Source organism: Pseudochaenichthys georgianus, chromosome 5 (assembly GCF_902827115.2).
Source record: "Pseudochaenichthys georgianus chromosome 5, fPseGeo1.2, whole genome shotgun sequence".
NCBI classification, from domain to species: Eukaryota; Metazoa; Chordata; class Actinopteri; order Perciformes; family Channichthyidae; genus Pseudochaenichthys; species Pseudochaenichthys georgianus.
Window position 1 is genome coordinate 35,713,181 of NC_047507.1, and position 19,572 is coordinate 35,732,752.

At 40.5% G+C, this 19,572-nt stretch overlaps 1 protein-coding gene across 3 annotated transcripts in view; it reads right to left on the reverse strand.

The window, feature by feature from the left end:
* The window catches only part of ripor3 (RIPOR family member 3), a 122,718-nt gene that overhangs the window by 25,013 nt on the left and 78,133 nt on the right, over window positions 1–19,572 (reverse strand). For all 3 annotated transcript variants that reach the window (XM_034083972.2, XM_034083970.2, XM_071203214.1), the window contains 7 exons: window positions 14,992–15,118; window positions 14,462–14,613; window positions 13,482–13,703; window positions 13,113–13,209; window positions 12,449–12,712; window positions 11,797–11,942; window positions 11,558–11,708 (listed from right to left, as the gene is read on the reverse strand). In XM_034083972.2, coding sequence (XP_033939863.1) covers window positions 11,558–11,708; window positions 11,797–11,942; window positions 12,449–12,712; window positions 13,113–13,209; window positions 13,482–13,703; window positions 14,462–14,613; window positions 14,992–15,118 — 1,159 coding nt within the window. The remainder of the gene's footprint in view (window positions 1–11,557; window positions 11,709–11,796; window positions 11,943–12,448; window positions 12,713–13,112; window positions 13,210–13,481; window positions 13,704–14,461; window positions 14,614–14,991; window positions 15,119–19,572) is intronic.

Genomic DNA, 19,572 nt, shown 5'->3' on the forward strand with positions numbered 1-19,572 from the left:
AAGAATCAGTGGCCAAGGGGCTGCTGGGAGAGATGTAAGTCCAGAATGGAATACTGAAGAAGCTGACCTGTGAGTAATGTTTCAACAGACAACATCATGTAACTAGTCTGGTAAAGAAGTAAGAGCCATACACTTTATTGTTTAGGTCATTATGGGGATATACATTTCATCTAAATTCATAATAGAAAGACATTTGATGACAGTTTGTTGGAATTCTGTATTCATTTTTTCAGCGGGATAATATCTAAGAACTGACGGGTAAAAGCAGTATCACCAGGAAGCCATTCACTTTGTTAGTATTGTGATTTTGGTTGTTTTTGAATCCATAACATTAGTGTGTTTCTTTACCAGAAACATTAGCAGTTCAAATCATATTTAGATTTTTAATGGGATCTCAGGGATTTCATTTAAAAATAAACACAGATGCTTGTCAGAAATTCAGAGCTATTGAAATATGTTATTTAGTTTACCTAAAGATGTTGGGGTTCTTATTTAGTGGGCACAGTCCAAGTATTAAGATTCTGAAGCTGCACAATTAATTTAGAAAACCTGTGCACAGACGTCTGTTGTTTTAAGACACCCCACCAACAGGCTCCAAGTGGCCACGCACTGGTGGGTCAAACAGCCGAGGGCCCCAGAGCCCGGAGCGTAGGCTTGAGGGATTTGTATCAGATTTCTCCACACAGGTTGTTGACGCCAAAAGGGGGACCCGAGATGCAGGAGGCTGACTGTCAACCCCAGGCTCTCCGGCCCCGACCGAGTGACCCAGAGGACATCTCATGCCGTCCGCCTACAAGGAAAGGGGGACAACTGGTACCACTGGAGCCAGTGTGCGGCGGGGAAAACACCTGCGAGGACCCTAGACGACATCAGGACGGATCTGGCTCTCGTCATGGAGGTCGACTCGGATGCTGTCATCAGCGGATTGGAGGAGAAGGACCTCGAGGACATCCATCCAGCAGTCGTCCCAGGAGGCATCATCATCGGAGCGGAGAAGGAGGATCGAGAGGACATCCATCCAGCAGTCGTCCCGGGAGGCATCATCATCGGACCGGAGAAGGAAGATCGGGAGGACATCTATTCAGCATCGACTCGGAAGCCGCCATCAGCAAGCCGGAGGAGAAGGAAGACATCTCTCTAGCAGGCAGCCCAGAAGCCGCCGTCAGCGGATCAGAGGGGACAAAGACACGGCAAGCCAGGACGGCACAGGGGACTCCACTCTCCGCTGAAACAGGAGTGTGTGTGTTAAGTGCAACAAGACGGTGTATGGAGCCAGCCAGGCCTGCCAAGCTATGGGCAGCCTCTACCATGACAGCTGCTTCACCTGCAGCGCCTGTAGTCGAAGGCTGAGAGGGAAGGCGTTCTACTATGACGCAGGAAGGGTTTTCTGTGAAGAGGACTTTCTGTACTCTGGGTTCCAGCAGTCTGCAACGCATGTGGACATCTGATCATGGACATGCAGGCCGGCAGGTCCTGGGGAAGTCTTACCGCCCCGGTTGTTTCCGCTGCGGCATCTGCAACGAGAGCCTGGACGGAGTGCCCTTCACTGTGGACACTGAGAATAAAATCTACTGTCTGAAAGACTACCACAGGGTCCTGGCGCCTAAATGTGCTGCGTGTAACCAGCCCATCCTGCCCTCAGAGAGGTCTGATGAAACCATTCGAGTTGTATCCATGGACAAAGACTAACCTGTGGGTGTTGTTGTGTGCCGTGCATCCGCTCATTATGTGTCAGACTAATCCGTTCCACCATTGAGGGAAAAGCTGCTTCTCCCCCTCCTGACACTGTTGGCCTGTGTCAGGGAGAGGACGAGTATGGAGACTCAGCAGACAAGAACGCAGTTTTTTGACATTTTTTGGTCTCCCTCTCCTTCTGCTATAAGAAATTGCTATGAAGGACTGTTTCCAAATGTTTAAAGGGCTCTAAATATACTGTTGAGAGATGAACACAGTGGAGAGGAGCGACAATAGTTATGGTTCAAGTGCCTTGTGTAAGTTGCACTCTTTTTTAAGAGTGCAAAAGAGGGAATTGTGGAAATTGATGTGAGATATTGTACCAAAGAAGTGTGATACATGTGAAATGGCAGAAAGTCTTGTTGCAATTTCCAGACATTAAAAGAGGTCTGTTGAGTTCCTTGGTAATTATCAAATAGTAGCAGTTAAGTGAATACTGTTCAAGCAATACCTGTGTTTGTGTTTTATAGTGATTTCTCTGTTTTTATCCTTTCATAAATGTGAGGACTAAAATGGCGAGAGACAAAGGGCTGTAAAATAAGTTTTATTGCAGTGGGGGATGTGAAGATATGCAGGACAGGGTGATTGGTGTGGGGAGAATTTATTCTGTTTAGGATCTCAAGCAGGCCAAGTTTCAGAGAAGTCTATATATCTTGAATAAGTATATGTGTGAGTTTATACATTCCTGTGTGTTAATAGTTGAAGGAACAAAAGGTAAATTTTTCCTCGCAAATATAGAGAGGTTTTTTTATAGATTTCTGAAACAATGTTCCCTTTTTCTTAAAGGAAGATGAGCACAATAGTTTTTTGTTTGACTTTTTACCTGTTTATCAAAAGAGTGTTTTAAGCTATTTGTGAAGAAGAAAGATGCAGAATTAATGGTGATTTCTGTTTGGAGTGTAAAGATTATCCCTGATAATGTTTTCTGGGTTAAACCATCGATAGGCTTTACAAATGGGGAGGGGGAGGTACCTCCTGCAGGCCTTCCCAACACCTGTGGCTTTCAAAGCTGCCCGCGCTAATTCCCTGTGAGACAGCGTGTTAGTATCTCCCAAATGAAACTCCACTCCTTTGTTGGTTTTGGGACGTGCAACCGGTTGCTTCGTCCTCTCTTCACGCGCGGCCCGGAGCGGGAGGGCAGGGCAGCCTGTGAACAAGGCCAGGAGTAGGCATACTCCTGACATTACTCATATGATATGGCTTCGTATGGTAATGTATTATATGGTATTGCATTGTTACCGTTTATGATTAAAACAGATTTTTGTTTAACCCTCGTCCTGGTTGTTTTGAGTGTTTCTTCTTTTAAAGCAAGCTCATTAGGAACGGCGCGGAGAGAAGTAGACCAAAACTCCTTCAATATACCCTGATGGATACAGATGAGGGGCAGCAAGACAGAAAAATATGTTAACCACTGATCCAAAAACATTATTAATGTGGACTAAGCTTTGATTCTCTGCCATTACAATCTAGCCTTTAATTTCATTATATTCCCTCTGTTTGAACTGGATTAACCTCCAACCAAAGCCTGTGATACAGCTTTGAAGAAACATTTGTTACGTATTTTCTCCCACATTACGTTAGTTATGAACGTATCTTAAAGAGCCTGTGACAGCATCCCAACAACTGTTGTGCAATGAAATATTGGGCTACTAGTAATCTCGAACCGTCAGTTTAAAAAAGAAAAAGCGATACTGTTCCGTTAAATATCAATAATTTTGAACATCGCGGGGAAATTCCTTCTACTCATTTTTAAGTTTTGGGGGAAGCCGGAAGTGACGTCAATGCGGGAACGCTTCACTGTGCGGCGAGAGAGCCAAACACGGACAAAGTGTGTTGTCATGCGTATACATGGTGAATTACTGAGTTTAGGCACGTTAATAACGTTTTAATGAAGTTGACTACAGTATATTCATATTTGTCAGTGCTTTCATGTCAATTCGGCGACATAAACATAAATGATCGTGGTGAAGATGATGATTACATTAGGATTAAAAATCGGTAGTGAGAGCTACTGAATTTCCTCCCGTCGTATGTGATATAAAAACAAATCGATTATTTTTGTAGTTGTAAACTCAAGTGGATGAAACGACATTTATTAGTGCTTTCATGTCAATTCGGCGAACATATGATACATTAAATGATAGTGAGGATGATGATTAAAAATCGGTTGTTTGAGCCGGTCTGCATTTCCTGATGAGAAAACAAACCGATGCTTTTTGTAGTTGTAGTACACCAACATGGATTAAACGTGTGGTTTTTTTACCACAATGTTGGGGAAATTAATGGATAAAATGCACGGATTATTATTATTATTATTATTCCCACTCCGATCGGGACACTAGGTCCACCGTTTCCCCGCAGCGAGGCTCCCCCCGTTGACAGTTACGTGGGCTGGGTGCAGTGGCGGACTGGCCATCGGGACGAATCCCGATGGGCCGGTACCGAAGTGGGCCGGTTGGATAAGTCACTAGCACATCCCCCATAGGCGGCGCGTGAGGCTCAGGTTTGGGAAGGCTAAATAACTTTGTTTACCTGACGCTGCCCGCCTCCGGCGTCTATAGAAAAGAGATCAACTCAGTGTGCGGAGTTTAAATCTCTCAAGTCATATTACAGGATAAAGGAAATACAGTGTAAACTGCCGTATGCAGAGAAGACACCGACGTGTCGCACTTATCATTCATATTACATCATCGATCAGATCATCGATCATATAATATCATAATATATGATATCTTTCCTTATCTGAGTCAGCTGAGCCGTATCTGGCCGTGCAACACTTACAGTGTCACATACTGTATGCAGAAGTATTATTTTAAGCAACACATTATGTTGACGAAACACTCGAGACAAATGTAATTAAAGTCAGATCCACTCGTGTCTTAGACGTGAACGCGCTCTCAGCTGGAGAGAGAAACCCTGGCTTGATTTACCGAGTTGATAACCAGCGTCGTAGGACCGCTTAGCGAGATCTCGTTTGTTAGTTTGTTGTTGTTAGTTTGTTTGTTACTCAAACATATCCAGGGTATGTTGAACTGGCTTCGTAGTACAGGGCACAGGTGGCTAGCAGCGCTAATGTCAATGACACAGACATTATACATTATATTTGTAGTTTACCAAGATGCAGTGACACAAATATTTACATATTTACATTTACTATCTACAGCACCCGCCGCCCCTGACATCCCCACTCCCCCCGTTGACAATTTACTAGCGGTACGGGTACCGAAGTGGGCCGGTCGAGAGTCCCGGGATGATTTTTAGTCCCATTCCACCACTGGCTACATGACCATATGATCGCCCATATTGACGCACCTCATTCCTAAACTTCTAATAGATACAACATAAACCGATCCTTCAGCGTCATATGAGCTCTCAGACATGTTAAAAATTAAACTGTCATCGCTGTCTGAGCTTGCTGCTGTGTGCACCATCGTGCGTTTACATGCAGATGCTGGGATCCTGAACGGTGCAGCTGGAGCGCTGTGCCCGCAATGACGTCACACATCATTTGGCGGGACTTGAAGAATCCCCGAGAAGATCCAGAAAATTGTCAACATTGAAGGGCAGATTAATGGTTATCAAAGTACAAATATCCAAAATCAGTTCAGTAACGGTTTTCAAGGGGACAATATTTACTCAAATTGATGGGTTTGGATGATGGGGGAAACTCGTGTCACAGGCTCTTTAAATACGTTTATTTTCTACATATCTTCTAGAAACATATTTTCTCCAACGTTACGTTCGTTATGAACGTATCTCAAATACGTTTATTTTCTACATATCTTTGCCATTTATTGTCTTGCTTATAATAATGATAATAGTCATTTATAAATATCATTTTAGAGCACACATTTGAAATCAGTAGGCGAGGCTGTAATTTCTCCAGCTGTTACTCTCATGAGCGAGGCAGAAAATAATAGTTTTAAAATGCCAAAAAGCTGCTGTCTCGTTTATTGCACCTCAAACATTAAAACAAATCCAGAGTTACGTGTTTCTGTACTTCCTCTAAGAGAAAGGACAGTAACAGAAGATCTCTGTGGCTTCAGGCTTGATCGCTGTTCAAATGACAGCGTTGGTTTCCCCAAAAGTAGGCGGGGCTGTAAAGTGACGTAGATTTTACTCATCTATTATTCAAAACCATTCTATTTATTCTAACGTAAATTACATGCCAGTGTTTTATCTTTTTATTTATTTGTTTTTATTTTAAATCGTATAATGTCGGACTTTTTTTCCCGTCTGTGAGGAAAAGAAATGGGGCTCAGATCCTCAAAATACTGAATTCAGTATATTTTTAAATCTTTTTTTCCTTCTAATTTGTTATTATTTTCTAAATAACACACTGTTATTTACTCAACAATAACACACAATTATCCTTGTTTTTATTTGTTTAATTCTATAATCTTGGGCTTTTTAGCCGTAAATAAAGTCACCGGAAACAGACGTATACTGTAGGCCTATAAGGGACATTTCGAGCGATACACACCACAAACCCGCTGAACAGATTACCCAAGATCCTCAGCTTGAAACTCGTTGATTGGATGTTTTAGCCGCAATGCATGTTGGGATATGATGTTAATGCGATATGATATCCGAAAACATTTAAAAAATATAATAATACTTTATTCCGAGTGTTCTTGCTTTTCTCTTTGGAGGTCATCACATAACGGCATTGTAATACACGGTTGGGCTGCATTAAATATTACACATCTGCCGTAGTTCTTTATTTATAGAGCCCTGATGAGAGACTTCTGGAAAAATTTGAAGAACTGAATCTTGCATTTCTTTTCACAAAATACGTCTCCTTGCCGTATAAATGGTAATTCGGCTGACTTTTATATTTGATCCAATTGGTAGATAGTAGGGGTGTAACGGTACACGTACCCGTACCGAAATTATTCGGTACGGGCCCTTCGGTTCGGTACACGTGTGTACCGAAGTGTACCGAACGAATATAACGTTAAACGTAAAAAATTGAGAACGTGAACAACTTCTTGGAAGTAATCTCAGGTGCTGCGTCGCAGCATTCAGAGTCATTTGCTCCCATTGTGTTCAACGCGTCAGAGCGAGCAAGTCATTTCATTGGACGAGCTGGTCAGAGGGATGCGTTCAAATGTAGTCAGTAATTTGAGGAACTGTCGAAATGGCGAACGCAGATAAAGTTGAGCTCGAAAATCCTCCAGCATCATTGAAGTCTCCGGTTTGGGAACATTTTGGTTTCGCAGTTACGTACAAGGATGACGGACAAAGACAGGTGGACCGAACCAAAGCTGTTTGTCGGCATTGTTCAACTAACATTGGTTACGCGGCTGGCAATACATCAAACTTGCACACTCATTTGAAAAGGCATCACCCGAACGTGAATATCACCGGTACCAAAAGACTGAAGTGCAAACCCAACTCCCGCTAGCATTTAAGCCTCCACCACTCGCAAAAACATCAGACCGAGCCAAAGCTATTACAAACGGCAAATATCCTTATGTTGCCATGTTAGCAAAGCGCTAACTGGCTGTATCTGCTACCTCTGTCCCTAGTGAGAGGGTGTTCTCCACAGCAGGAGACATTGCTAGTGCCAGCAGATCTGCCCTTTCGGCAAGCAATGTGGACAAGTACATCTTTCTTTAGAACAACATGAAAATACAATGACAAGCAAGTCATAATGTCAAGCTGGCTGCTTAGGTACTAGTACAGTTCAGTTCAAATACAGATTATTTCATTTCATCGAAATGCTGCACCTTAATGTTTATTTTATTATATTTTATATTTATTTGAGTGAATATTCACAGTTTAATAATAATTAAAAACCCAAAACTAATAGTTTATGTTTTGTGAGTACTCGTACAGTAAAGTTCAAATTCAGATTATTTCAGTTCATCGAAATGCTGCACCTTAATGTTTATTTTATTATATTTTGCATTTATTTGGGTGAATACATTATTCACAGTTTAATAATAATTTTTAAAAAAACGTACCGAACCGAACCGTGACCTAAAAACCGAGGTACGTACCGAACCGAAATGTTTGTGAACCGTTACACCCCTAGTAGATAGGTTATATTTACACCATAACGGTGCACAGCTGATAGAAAATGACTTGTAGTTTTTAAAGATATTACTGATTTTCTTTGAATTAAAGAATGTAAATACTGAGTTGAGAGAATAGTCAGGGGATTTGGGTGATGGGAGACACATCTATGGAATCACAATTTCAATAGCTTACCATTAAATGACGGATATGCCTTTCTGTCTGTGATGTTTTACAAATCAGATATTAATGTGTAGAAGTAAAACATGAGAAATAGTATAGCAATATCCTGTAAAATTATGTAAAAACATAAAACTACACATCTTCAGATGTTATACATGCATAAGTGTCCTACACTAATAATACAAAGTTATTATTAGTATGCTGTGTGTACCATGTGTGCACTAGTGGTTAAAGCACGTTATTGAATTATTTTTGTTGAATAATGTTATTTGATGAAAAAAATATTAAGAGTACATACTTTCATAGGGGGAGAGTAGAACGTCAATAGAAATATAGAATATAAAAAATCAAGAAGATACTGTAAGTGATCTCTACAATAAAACAGTTTAGTGCTGGATGTACAAAGATATTAATATGAGGATGTGCAAAACAGACAAACTAATTAACCTTTATTAACACATTAAAGAGTACTTTAGGTTAAGGTCTTCTTTCAAATAAGAAAAAAGCTTTGGGGGTATCTATCTACTGATAAATATTAAGCCTGACAAAGTACTTAACGTCATATATATTGCTTTCCTGCAATGTTAACTATGTTGAAGCACTTATTTTAACTGATATTATACATATGAGTTATACTCTTATGTATGTAGATAGTATAAGAAATGTGCAGAATTTGACAGTTTAATGGTGGAGGTATACACACATATTGATAGATGTCGTAATGCAATGTTGAGGAACCTGTGACCCAAGTTTTTCATTCATTGCATAACTACACTAGTTGTGTATATGATATGTCAATAAACCTTAGAAAATCTTGAAATCTTTTAAGGGATGTGCAAACATAGCAATTATATACAGTTTTTAATTAACTATTAGTAGAGAATAACAAGTAATGAATATACTTTATAGAGATCTGCAGATAAATGTTTAGTCTTCTCAAGCACCAACAATCAAATACATGTATCTCTCCTGATTGTTGGCACTTGACAATCACCTTTCCCTGAATTTTACTCAGGTGTAACTAAAGTCTGCTTTAACCCCTAGTTTCCACCGGGTCCGTCTGCGGCGCGTTGCGGCTGTGCCGCGGCATCCGCAAGGATCGCGGCCACTCTAGTCAATGGGTGCTATTCCACCAGACGCGCCGCGTTACGGCTCAGAAGCGTCCCAGAAGCGTCTCGCTGCTGGGCTCCGCTCGAAATAGGATTGAAGTCTATTTTTCGACGCGACGCAGCCGTAAGGTAATGTCGGGCAGGAAGTGGAATGGTAACAGCATCCGGCCCACCCCCCAAATAAACTAATTTGCAGACCCCCCTTCACATCACTACATCGTCTCCACAACGACACGCACAATGGACGACAACGTCTTTATATTGGAAGTGGACAAACACTTGATTTTATATGACACAACAAATCTTTTTTACAAGGACAATACCAGCGTTCTCCTTCGGTTTACAGGCACTGTGTGTAAATTATATAGAATAATTATGATGATGAATGCATTTTTTTTACCACTAAAATACAGCAACCTATCTTTGATTCATGTTGTTTTTAACTGGACTATTACAATTATTATGAATTATGTCTGTAGTCTACAATACAACAAAATAGGAAATAAAAACAATAAACACGATTTAAACAGACAATAAACCGTTTAACTACGTAGCCTACTTACTTTCTTGTAGAAGTACAAATGTCTAGGAAATATGCCCAAATCAACAAGAACTGCGAGCCGGCATGCACGACGCTCCGCTTCCGTAATGCTTCTGAAACGCTTGTGAAATGCGCCCGGTAGGGTATGACGCCGGAGGAGGCCGGACCAAAACCGCGGGGCAGCCGTAACACGCCGCAGACGGACCCGGTGGAAACTAGGGGTCAGGGTTGTTTATATTTCACATCATTAATCAGAATCTGCAAAGTAACTAAAATAAATGTAGTGGAGTAAAAATACCAGGTTAACCGAGTAGAATTAAAAAGTAACAATGAGCTGTCATATATATTAATGCTGCCCATTATGGATACAAGCGATTTTCACCCATTTAGTAATTACATGTTTTAAATTTGTACACACCAATTTGTTTCCTATCGCCTAAACCTCCAGGGCTGTACACAGTTTAATACTGTCAACTTCTAATTTTGGGAAAAGCAAAAACGTCTTTTAAAACTACAAATCCCAGTAGAAACGTGCCATAGAGAACATGTTGCGAAACACAATAGCCAGCATGTGTAGTTCTCGGGGGGCGTTCAAATCCAGTTTTGAATAGTCTGCCGTGGTTTCGTTGCATTTCAAAGAGCTTGATGCTCGGCATAACCTTGGCGCACTGCCACTCCAACATCCAATCCCAGAGTTTGAAGATTAATCACGGGGTGTGTCAACCGGATTGTAGTCCCAAACGATAGCTGGGGATTATGGGTAGTGTAGTGTCTTCGGCCATCCTAAACGGAATTTCTTTTCGGATATCATAACGCATTACGAACACCACATCTGTTGTCACAGAGATCTTCTGTTACTGTCCTTTCTTCTTAGAGGAAGTACAGAAACAAGTAACTCGGGATTTGTTTGAGGTGCAATAAACGACACAGCAGCTTTTTGGCATGTTAAAACTATTATTTTCTGCCTCGCTCAAGAGAGTAACAGCTGGCGAAATTACAGCCTCGCCTACTGATTTCAAATGTGTGCTCTAAAATGATATTTATAAATGACTATTATCATTATTATAAGCAAGACAATAAATGGTAAAGATATGTAGAAAATAAACGTATTTAAGATATGTTCATAAGAAACGTAACGTGGTAGAAATATGTTTCTAGAAGATATGTAGAAAATAAACGTATTTGAGAGACGTTCATAACGTGGGAGAAAATACGTTTCTGGCTAAACGTAATTGAGAATGCAGTTTAGTTCTGTGGGAACGTAATTTTTAGGAGACAGGGTTGCCCGTCTTCACAGTAACTCGCAGAGACGGCATTTAACCCTTCACATTCCAACAGAAACTGAACAGGCAGATTCGAAGGATTTATCTAATTGGAAATGTTATTTTAAATACAATTAAATCAAGTTATTTTGGTAAAACGAATGAAAAATTGAACAACAAAAAAACATTAAAAAAAAACAACTTTTTTTTTTAATGTTTTCAAATATTATTTTTTTGAATATCTTAGGCCCTCACAGAGACAGTGCGGCATGCGAGTGCGGTGACCCTGAGCAGACCGCTGTCCATATAATCACCATCTGCCCCTTATATAGACCACCCTCGGAAGCCAGCCTCTTCGACCTAGGACCAGAGATGCGGGCATGGCTACACGACACCGAGTTGGACATATAACGTTATACGAAAGAAGAAGAAGAGGGCCCTGACGGCTCGCCACTGCCGAGTACAAATGTGCCAAGGTCCTCTTCCTGTATTTTGTCTTTTCTTTATTAATGTGCTGTTTGTGATGTTTCTGATCACTTTGGGCCCCATATTGGGAGGTAGACATTTTTGTTGTTGATTGGGCTTGGTCCAAAACATTTTATGGTGGTTCTGGGTTGGGTTTAGATAGAAACAATGTGGGTTCATGTGCGTTGTGCCTAATTATTAGGATAACTCTAATGTGGACATAGCTCATTAAAACACTATACCTGGAGCAGGATACAACACATATCCAGGTGACTCTCAAGAGCCTGGTCTAGACCCCAATTCCCAGAAGTCAGAGGGGTGACGACCAACTCTTCCTCTGAAGTTGATTGGAAGCCAAGACTCTTTGCAGTGCTCTGCTGCAAAGAACTGATGCTGATGGATGAAGAGAAAACATTAGATGAGTTGTTTCACATCTCATATCAGTGTCATTGATGATTATCTTTTGTCTGTTTAAACTCACCCACTGTCTTTTAGTCTTAGGCTACCCAAACAGGAAGTGTCATCATCCGCATTAAAGTCATTTGACAGGAAGTCAAAGCTTTCCAGGACTTCCTCCACAGCCAGAGTCTCCTCTGTGGAAGAGCTTCTCAGTATGGAGAGGTCGTTCTGTGGGTGAGCACATGCCACATCCATGCAGATAAAGATCACATCCAGGTGTGTGTATGTAAATCATGATTCAGGAGATTTAGAATTTTAGAAAGTTACTCAGTGGTACATGAAACCAAATTCTCCTGACTCTCGAGTAAAAAAAGAGGGCCAAATCTTCTGCATCATTGGGAACAGCAAACATGCATTTTCCTTTAAGCCCGCCTCAAATGTTCTCGGCTCAAATGAATGGAGAGGGAAACACCTCTGGATTTGTCTTTTAGCACATTTAACAACTTTTAAGACCTGAGAGCTATTCAAGTGTACTGTGAAATTGATTAAGCTAATCAAAATTAGAATCAAAAAATTCTCCGCTGAATAACAGACCTCTCTTTCCCAATGAAAGTCAATGAGTACATTTATTTTGGGCCCAAATGACATCACACGAATAACATGGAAGTTGAAGAATCATCGTTTGGCCACTATTTGCTTAATCACTCAGCTCATCTTCTGGAATACATACACACCTTCAGGATGGTAGCCAGGTGCAGTATCTGGTGGTCCAGGGCCCTCAGCTCCTTCTCAGAGCCGCTCTGGTTCTGTAACGTCTGCTCCAGCTCTGTGAACAGGGCTCCAAGCCTGACGGCCTGGGCCCTCCGATGGGCGCTGCTCCCCCCCAGCCCCCCCGGGGGTGGAGCAGCAGCCAGGGTGGAGGAAGGAGGTGTGACCGGAGGTTGAGAAGGGGATGTCGGTGATGCAGAGGCAGAATATGACTGACACTGCGAGGAGTCCTGGAATATATGCAGGGAAAGTTTAAAATGAGGCGAGGAGTGATAGAAATACCTGAAAATTATTTTTAAAGATTATTAGATTTTGGAGAGGTAGCATTTTCTTAGCCATAAGAAATGCAGTTCAGTGAAAGTTGTCACAATGGGTCCCCTTAGCAATAGGGGTGAACAATAACTTCAGTAAGAAAAAGATGATATCATTGTTGGCTATTGGGATAACGATATTACTTGCAATATAGATATAAACACATAAAGTGTCGCCTTTCTGCTTTTACTATACTGCATAAATACAACAAATAAGGGCTGCAATAACTGAATATTTTCAAATGTTAATCAGTGCTTCCCAAATGATGATCTCGGGATGTTTTTAATGACTCCAGTGGAGCCAGAAGGTGTATTTTACCTGAGCGCTGACAGTGTCCTGTCCCAGCGCTGCATCGTGTTTCTCTGGGTCTGCTTCTCCAGCTTTGTTCTTCCTGAGGATGTCAGGAGTGCTGGACCTGTGGAACAGAAACAACTTTATATGTTAGCGTTTTATTAAAGGAGGTTTTACCATGTTGGCATTCATGAGAATCTGAATCAGAAATCCTATATTCGTCCCACAGCATGGAAATTAAACCGACAGTGGAGATAAAGGCAAATTAAGTAGGGTACAGTAAGCATATTGAATAAAAAGGCAAGCACATTTTAATAACAAGAAATAAATAATTTATATTTATTTGTTTAAAAAATTATGTTCATGAGTTGAGTTCATCCTTGAGTTCATCCTCACCTCTGCAGAGCCAGCAGGGACCCTGCTTTACTCTGCGCCGGAATGGAGGAGGTATCCAACACACTTTCCCACTCCTCCTCTTCATCCTTTTCCTCCCTCGTCTCCCCCTCCTCTGTAGAGACCTCCAGGGACTCTTCCTCCTCGAAGGACAGCTGAGTCTGGCTTCCCCCCAGACTGGTGCCCTGACTGTAGCTGGAGGGGTAGCTGTGAGCCCGCATGCGACTGTGGATGAATTAATTTTCATGAAAAGCATTCAAATAACATACATCAATGCATTTTATAATCAGAACGTTTCTAAAATAGATGTGTGAATTACATTTTAATCACTTTATTGGACAAATACAGGAACCATATCTTTTGAATCTGACTTTAATCTGACTGGGTACAAATCCAGATTTCCCCCTCAAACTCAAGGCCTGTGGGCCAAATCCGGCCCGCGACCTAATTTGTTGTGGCCCGTAAGAGCTTGCAAAGAATATAATATACACCACAATTGGTGTAATTGTTAAATATTTGCTTTCAATGATGTGCCCTAGACCTCTGCTTTCAGATGTAGTTATTTATGAAGTTTTTAACAGAACTGATAATAATCCAATGCAGAGTCAATAATGTAATATAATACATTATTTTATATTTATTATATATTTATATTTATATAGTCTTAAAGTTACAACCGGCCCGTTGAGTGCAGCCATAATGCTAATGTGGCCCGCAATGAAATTGAGTTTGACACCCCTGCTGTATTGCAATGGTCCCCAACCTAGAAGAGAAGAACCCTTCATGAAGGGAATCTGAGGGGTCACATGTGTAATTTTTGTCATATTTTTGTAAAGTACTGGATAAGTGATTTTCACTCTTTTATGTTGAAGGTAAAATCCTTCAAATAAAACAATCGGAGAAGTGGGACAAACCCCACTTTACCAGTCTGTCCTCTGTATCCACTGTTTAGCCTCTTTGTGTTTTCCTGTAACGCTTCACACCTGTAGGGGCTCTGCTGGCTGTGGTTTGGCGTGCCGGTGTGGGAGGGGTGGGACAGGTAGCTCAGCAGAGACACCCCCCCTCTGTTGTGTCGACTTTTAGACACCAGAGAGGGGAGGGAACCTTCTGGATCATGCAGCTCACGCATCATCGACTGCAGAGGAGAGAGGAGAATATATCGATTTAAAAATCACACTTTAGACTTTAAAGTCACTGGCTATAACTGATAGGAAAATGTAGTAATTTTAACAGCTAAATGCAATATTTGCAATATATTATGTGGTCATACGAATTAAGTCCTTTGCAGTTGAGGATATGAGGAAAGATAGATTTAATATAGGTGCATTTTCTACAACTGCATATGCATTTTAGTGGTGTTAAAGAAAAGCATGCATGAATCTGTGTTATAAATCTGTGATTTATTATTTCCTGGATGTCAAAAATGTCAATTAGTCCTGGTTTTATCTTAAATTACATGGAAAGGCATGTATAGTGTTTATCGCCAATGTGTGTGTGAGTGTGTATAACTCACTATAAAGTATTTCTCTGTGAAGGAGGGGGTGCTCGGTGCCGTCCAGCTGTAGACAGAGCTCTTCCTGCTGGACACCGACTGCCTGCTGACGGATAGCGGCCTCATCTTCTCTGAGCTGTCGAACGGACTGCAGGAGCAAACACACACAAGCACACCCAATATAAATATAAAAGGTACATTATACACATATGCTGAATAGTACAGCTGTCCAACACATTTCATCCATATGATGACAATAAATCAGCAACAATCACTGCTTTTTAATATTTAAAGCTTGTCCCATTCTCCAAACTTTTTTTCCCAAAGTTTGACGTTTTTCCAGACCTGAACATTTTTACTGCCTTTCCCTTTTTTGTTAATCGTTAAAGCACGTGTAAAGACTGTACATGTGAAATCTATGATTCCTTTTAGTCCTGTTTCACACTTTTATGGTTCGCATCATCTGAGTTATACCAACCCTTGAGCTACCTGAATGTATCATAAATGTTATCTGCAGTAATCGTAAGTAATTTGTGTAAAGTGTCTATAAATTAATTGATATATTGGGAGCATTCTAAACACTTATTTGGGAGGTTGTCAGAGCATTGACGCGCTTAATCAACAACTTAAAAACTTAAAAAGCCAGCTTTTAATTAAATAAAGTAGATAACAAAAACACTTTGTATACAAAAACAGGGGGACCAGGCAAGGTAAAACAAAAAAAACGAAAACAAAGAAAAGCTTAATAAGTAGACAGAGAGGGCAAGAGGGCAAAGGGCCGGAATATACGGTGGCCAACAGCCCAAAACACTTCCATTAGGAAAAACACGCTGCACTTCCAAAAACTATGCAAATATAAAAACACAAGTGCCAAAACACATGCAAATGAAGAAACATCTTCACCAACTTGACGAAACATGCGCAACATTTACTAAAAGCGCTGCATAAACAGAACGCTGAAATAAAAAAGAAGCTCAAAACACAATGGAAACAGGGACACCAAAAAGTGATCTGAGGTGGGAAGCAACTAAGTATATTTACTTAAGTACTGTACTTAAGTACACATTTGCGATACTTGTACTTTACTTGAGAATTCCATTTAATGCTACTTTGTACTTTTACTCCACTACATGTTTTTAATACCTTTAGTTACTTTACAGATTTTAATTAATGATGTGAAATATAATCAAGTCTTAAATCAGACTTTAGTTCCACCTGGAGTAAATTCACAAGCTACCCTGCAGTATACAAAGTCATTAAAACTAGCTGCACCATCATCAGCTTTCATAACACTTTAATGATCAATAACATATCATACATATTATTCTGAAATGGACCAATCTGCTCAATGACTACTTTTACTTTTGGTACTTTAAGTTTATTTTGATGCTGATACTTTTCTACTTTTAGTTGAGTAACATTTCGATTGCAGGACTTTTACTTGTAACAGTGTATTCCTACACTCTGGTACTTTAGTACCAGATCTGAGTACTTCTCCCACCTCTGAAAGTGATGCACACATCTCGGACCGGAGTGCTTGTTAACGTTAAGGGATTATTCAGTTGGCCAACTGACACTCCCACTGAAAACGTACCTTACATTTTAACAATGTGATAGAATATCTGCTTTAAGCTAGCTAACCTAGTGATTTGAAGTATACTGACAAAACACTTACAAATTATTATGAAACAGACTAACTTTGCGAACAGTGACAGTTGGCAAACTTTATAATCCCCAAGATCGTTTGCGCCAGTCTGCCACCGTAGAAGCACGGGGAATCAGGCAGGGATGAAATAACAGTACACATCAGGGAAACATTGATGACAAACCGACAGAGAACGCTAGAGAAGACAGGCATATATATACACAGTACTAATCACCAAGACAATACACAGCTGTGGAGGGGAAGCAAAAACTTAAGGGGCTGCAGGGTGAAAAGAATCAGAAAAGCAAACAGGCGGGAAAACCCATCGACAGGAAGTAAAACAAGACAGGACAGGAGATAATACATAAAAAACATCCTGCTTTATTTTTCTGTGGTTTTAAGAGTTCAAATTAAACACTGATTGAATCACTTAACTGTGACTCATTTAGAGGTTCAACAGAATTGTGTGTGATGTGTGTGTGTGTGTGTGTGTGTGTGTGTGTGTGTGTGTGTACGGCCACCCCAGTCTTTTGTTTCTGTAAGTGTGTGTGAGTGAGTTCTGCAGCTTTCTGCGTGCTTGTGTGGTTTTCAGTGTCTCCCGGGAGGATCCATGAAACGTCCACCACCTGGCCTCTCTAAGCCCTGAAATGTGATCTGTCATGGTGCAAGGGCACAGCAGAGTCTGTGTGTGTATGATGTACAGTCTGTATTCGATGAGCTGCACGGCGACAGATGGCTCAGGTTAGAGGTGCAGAGAAAGAAGAGAATAACAATGACAGATTCTGTAAAACCGCTATGTAATTCTATAATAATCTATCACCTGATTTTTTGTTGTTTACATGTTGTTGGTTGCTTTTTGATAATCTTTTAGTGCTTTTACTATGTGGTAAAGTAACATTGAGGAATCTGTTTGACATCTCAGAAAAGGAGTGGGAGAAACCAAAAGAGAAAAAGAAAAACTGAATGTGTCACTTCTCCAGTGACTCCTTTTTTGAGATTGACAAAAGTACAAAGGCGTTCTCATATTTTACACTACAGATATCTTTCCAAAGCAGCCACACCCTTTCCCCATCAGATCATCCAATGATTATACTTTCCATCACATACTCCACTTTACCTTCCCATCAACCCCTTGTCTCCAGTAGAGAAATGCATCTGCATTTTGAAGTCATGCAATCACCTCATTAATATTTTTGTTTACTTTTGTTTTTATTTATTTATTTTGGATTACAGGGTATACATAGAGAAATTAAATGCAGTTCAAACTAAGCTGCATAAAAAAACAAATATCAATCCTCATATAAAATAGTTTTTGAGATAAAAAGAACATAATAGATATATAATTAATCCTCATAATTGCATGTATTGTTATATCTAACCGGAGGGAAATGTTTTTGTTGTTTACCTCACACATTTTGCCTGTCATTTGTTAAAGCTATGAATTAGATTTTTGTTGTCATGGCTTTTTAAAATTAATTTCTAAGATCCTTTCATTTTTGTGTTTATTAACCTGTTAAGCCCTGAGCCTGTTTTTCAGGTCTCAGGCTCGAAAATGAAATTTCCAGAACAAATGACCATAACTACACTTCTAAAAGGGTTAAATTAATAATCTTTTTTCTCAAAGTAATGATAAACCTGTGAGTTGGATGTAGAAGAGTAAGAATCAATATAGATGTTTTTATTTGAAAGAAAATTCAGATAGAACATGGTAAAAAACTGTAAATTATAGTGCCCGTCCAAAAATTATTTTTTACCTATAGTGAAAAAACCCTTGCATGATGGTAAGGTAGACTAAAGGCTTTAGGAATCCAAAGTACAACATATAATAAGTACCTGTATCAACATTGATGCAAAACAAGTGATATTTGACCTTTTTAGACAGATTTAGCAAAAAAAACTCGTCTGGGGCCATTTGGGTGGATTTTCCATATCTCCCTTGTTCGATTTTGACATGTGACATTTTGACATCTCTTCCTGACCGTTAGAGCCAATAGAATCGAAGGGAAATCGTCCCGCACACACTCATGTTAAAAAAAAGGTTACGTCTCTGCGCATGCAATCTTGCTTCAGAGCGTAGGAATATCCCTGCTCTGATATTTGAAAACGGAATTGCAGTTGTATTGCTTATAGATTATCAGAACATTTCAAAGGGGACACAGTCACATTGGATATTAACCTATGGATTAACTACAGCATCGTTTTTATTGCTATCTTGGCTCCAAAATGGTGGAATGAGCTCCCCATTGAAATCAGGACAGCAGAAAGCTTGCACATCTTCCGGTGCAGACTGAAAACTCATCTCTTTCGACTCCACGTCGAGCGATAAAATTACTAACAAAGAACTGCTAACAGAGCACTGCTAACAGAGCACTTATATACTAATAAAGGACTGGCTTATCTATAGCCAGTTGAGTAGCACTTGAAATGTTTGGCTCTATGAAACCTGATGTACTTATATGATTATGTTTTCTTCAAGGTTGTATCTTCCTGGTCGAATGCACTTATTGTAAGTCGCTAAAAGCGTCAGCTTTTATCCAACGCACGTTGTGTTTGTTGGCCATAACAAACACAATGTTCGAATATAAGGATGCTCATAAGTGTACGTGGTACCAGAGCATCCTAAGCAGAAAGTCCATGATCGATTTCGTTCGGACCTGAGGCCGTAGTTTTGGACACTCGGGTAAAGAGAGGGGCGGAGTTGTCAACTGAACACCATCTAGTGGTGAGTTGGGTGGCGGGAAGCCTCTGGACTGGATCAACACCAATCTCCCGGGGGGAGGTCACTGAGGTAGTCAAACAACTCCACAGTGGCAAAGCCCCGGGGGTGGATGAGATCCGCCCAGAAATGCTGAAGGCTCTGCGTGTTGAGGGACTTTCATGGTTGACACGTCTCATCAACGTTGCGTGGAAGTCGGAAACAGTACCGAAGGAGTAGCAGACCGGGGTGGTGGTTCCCC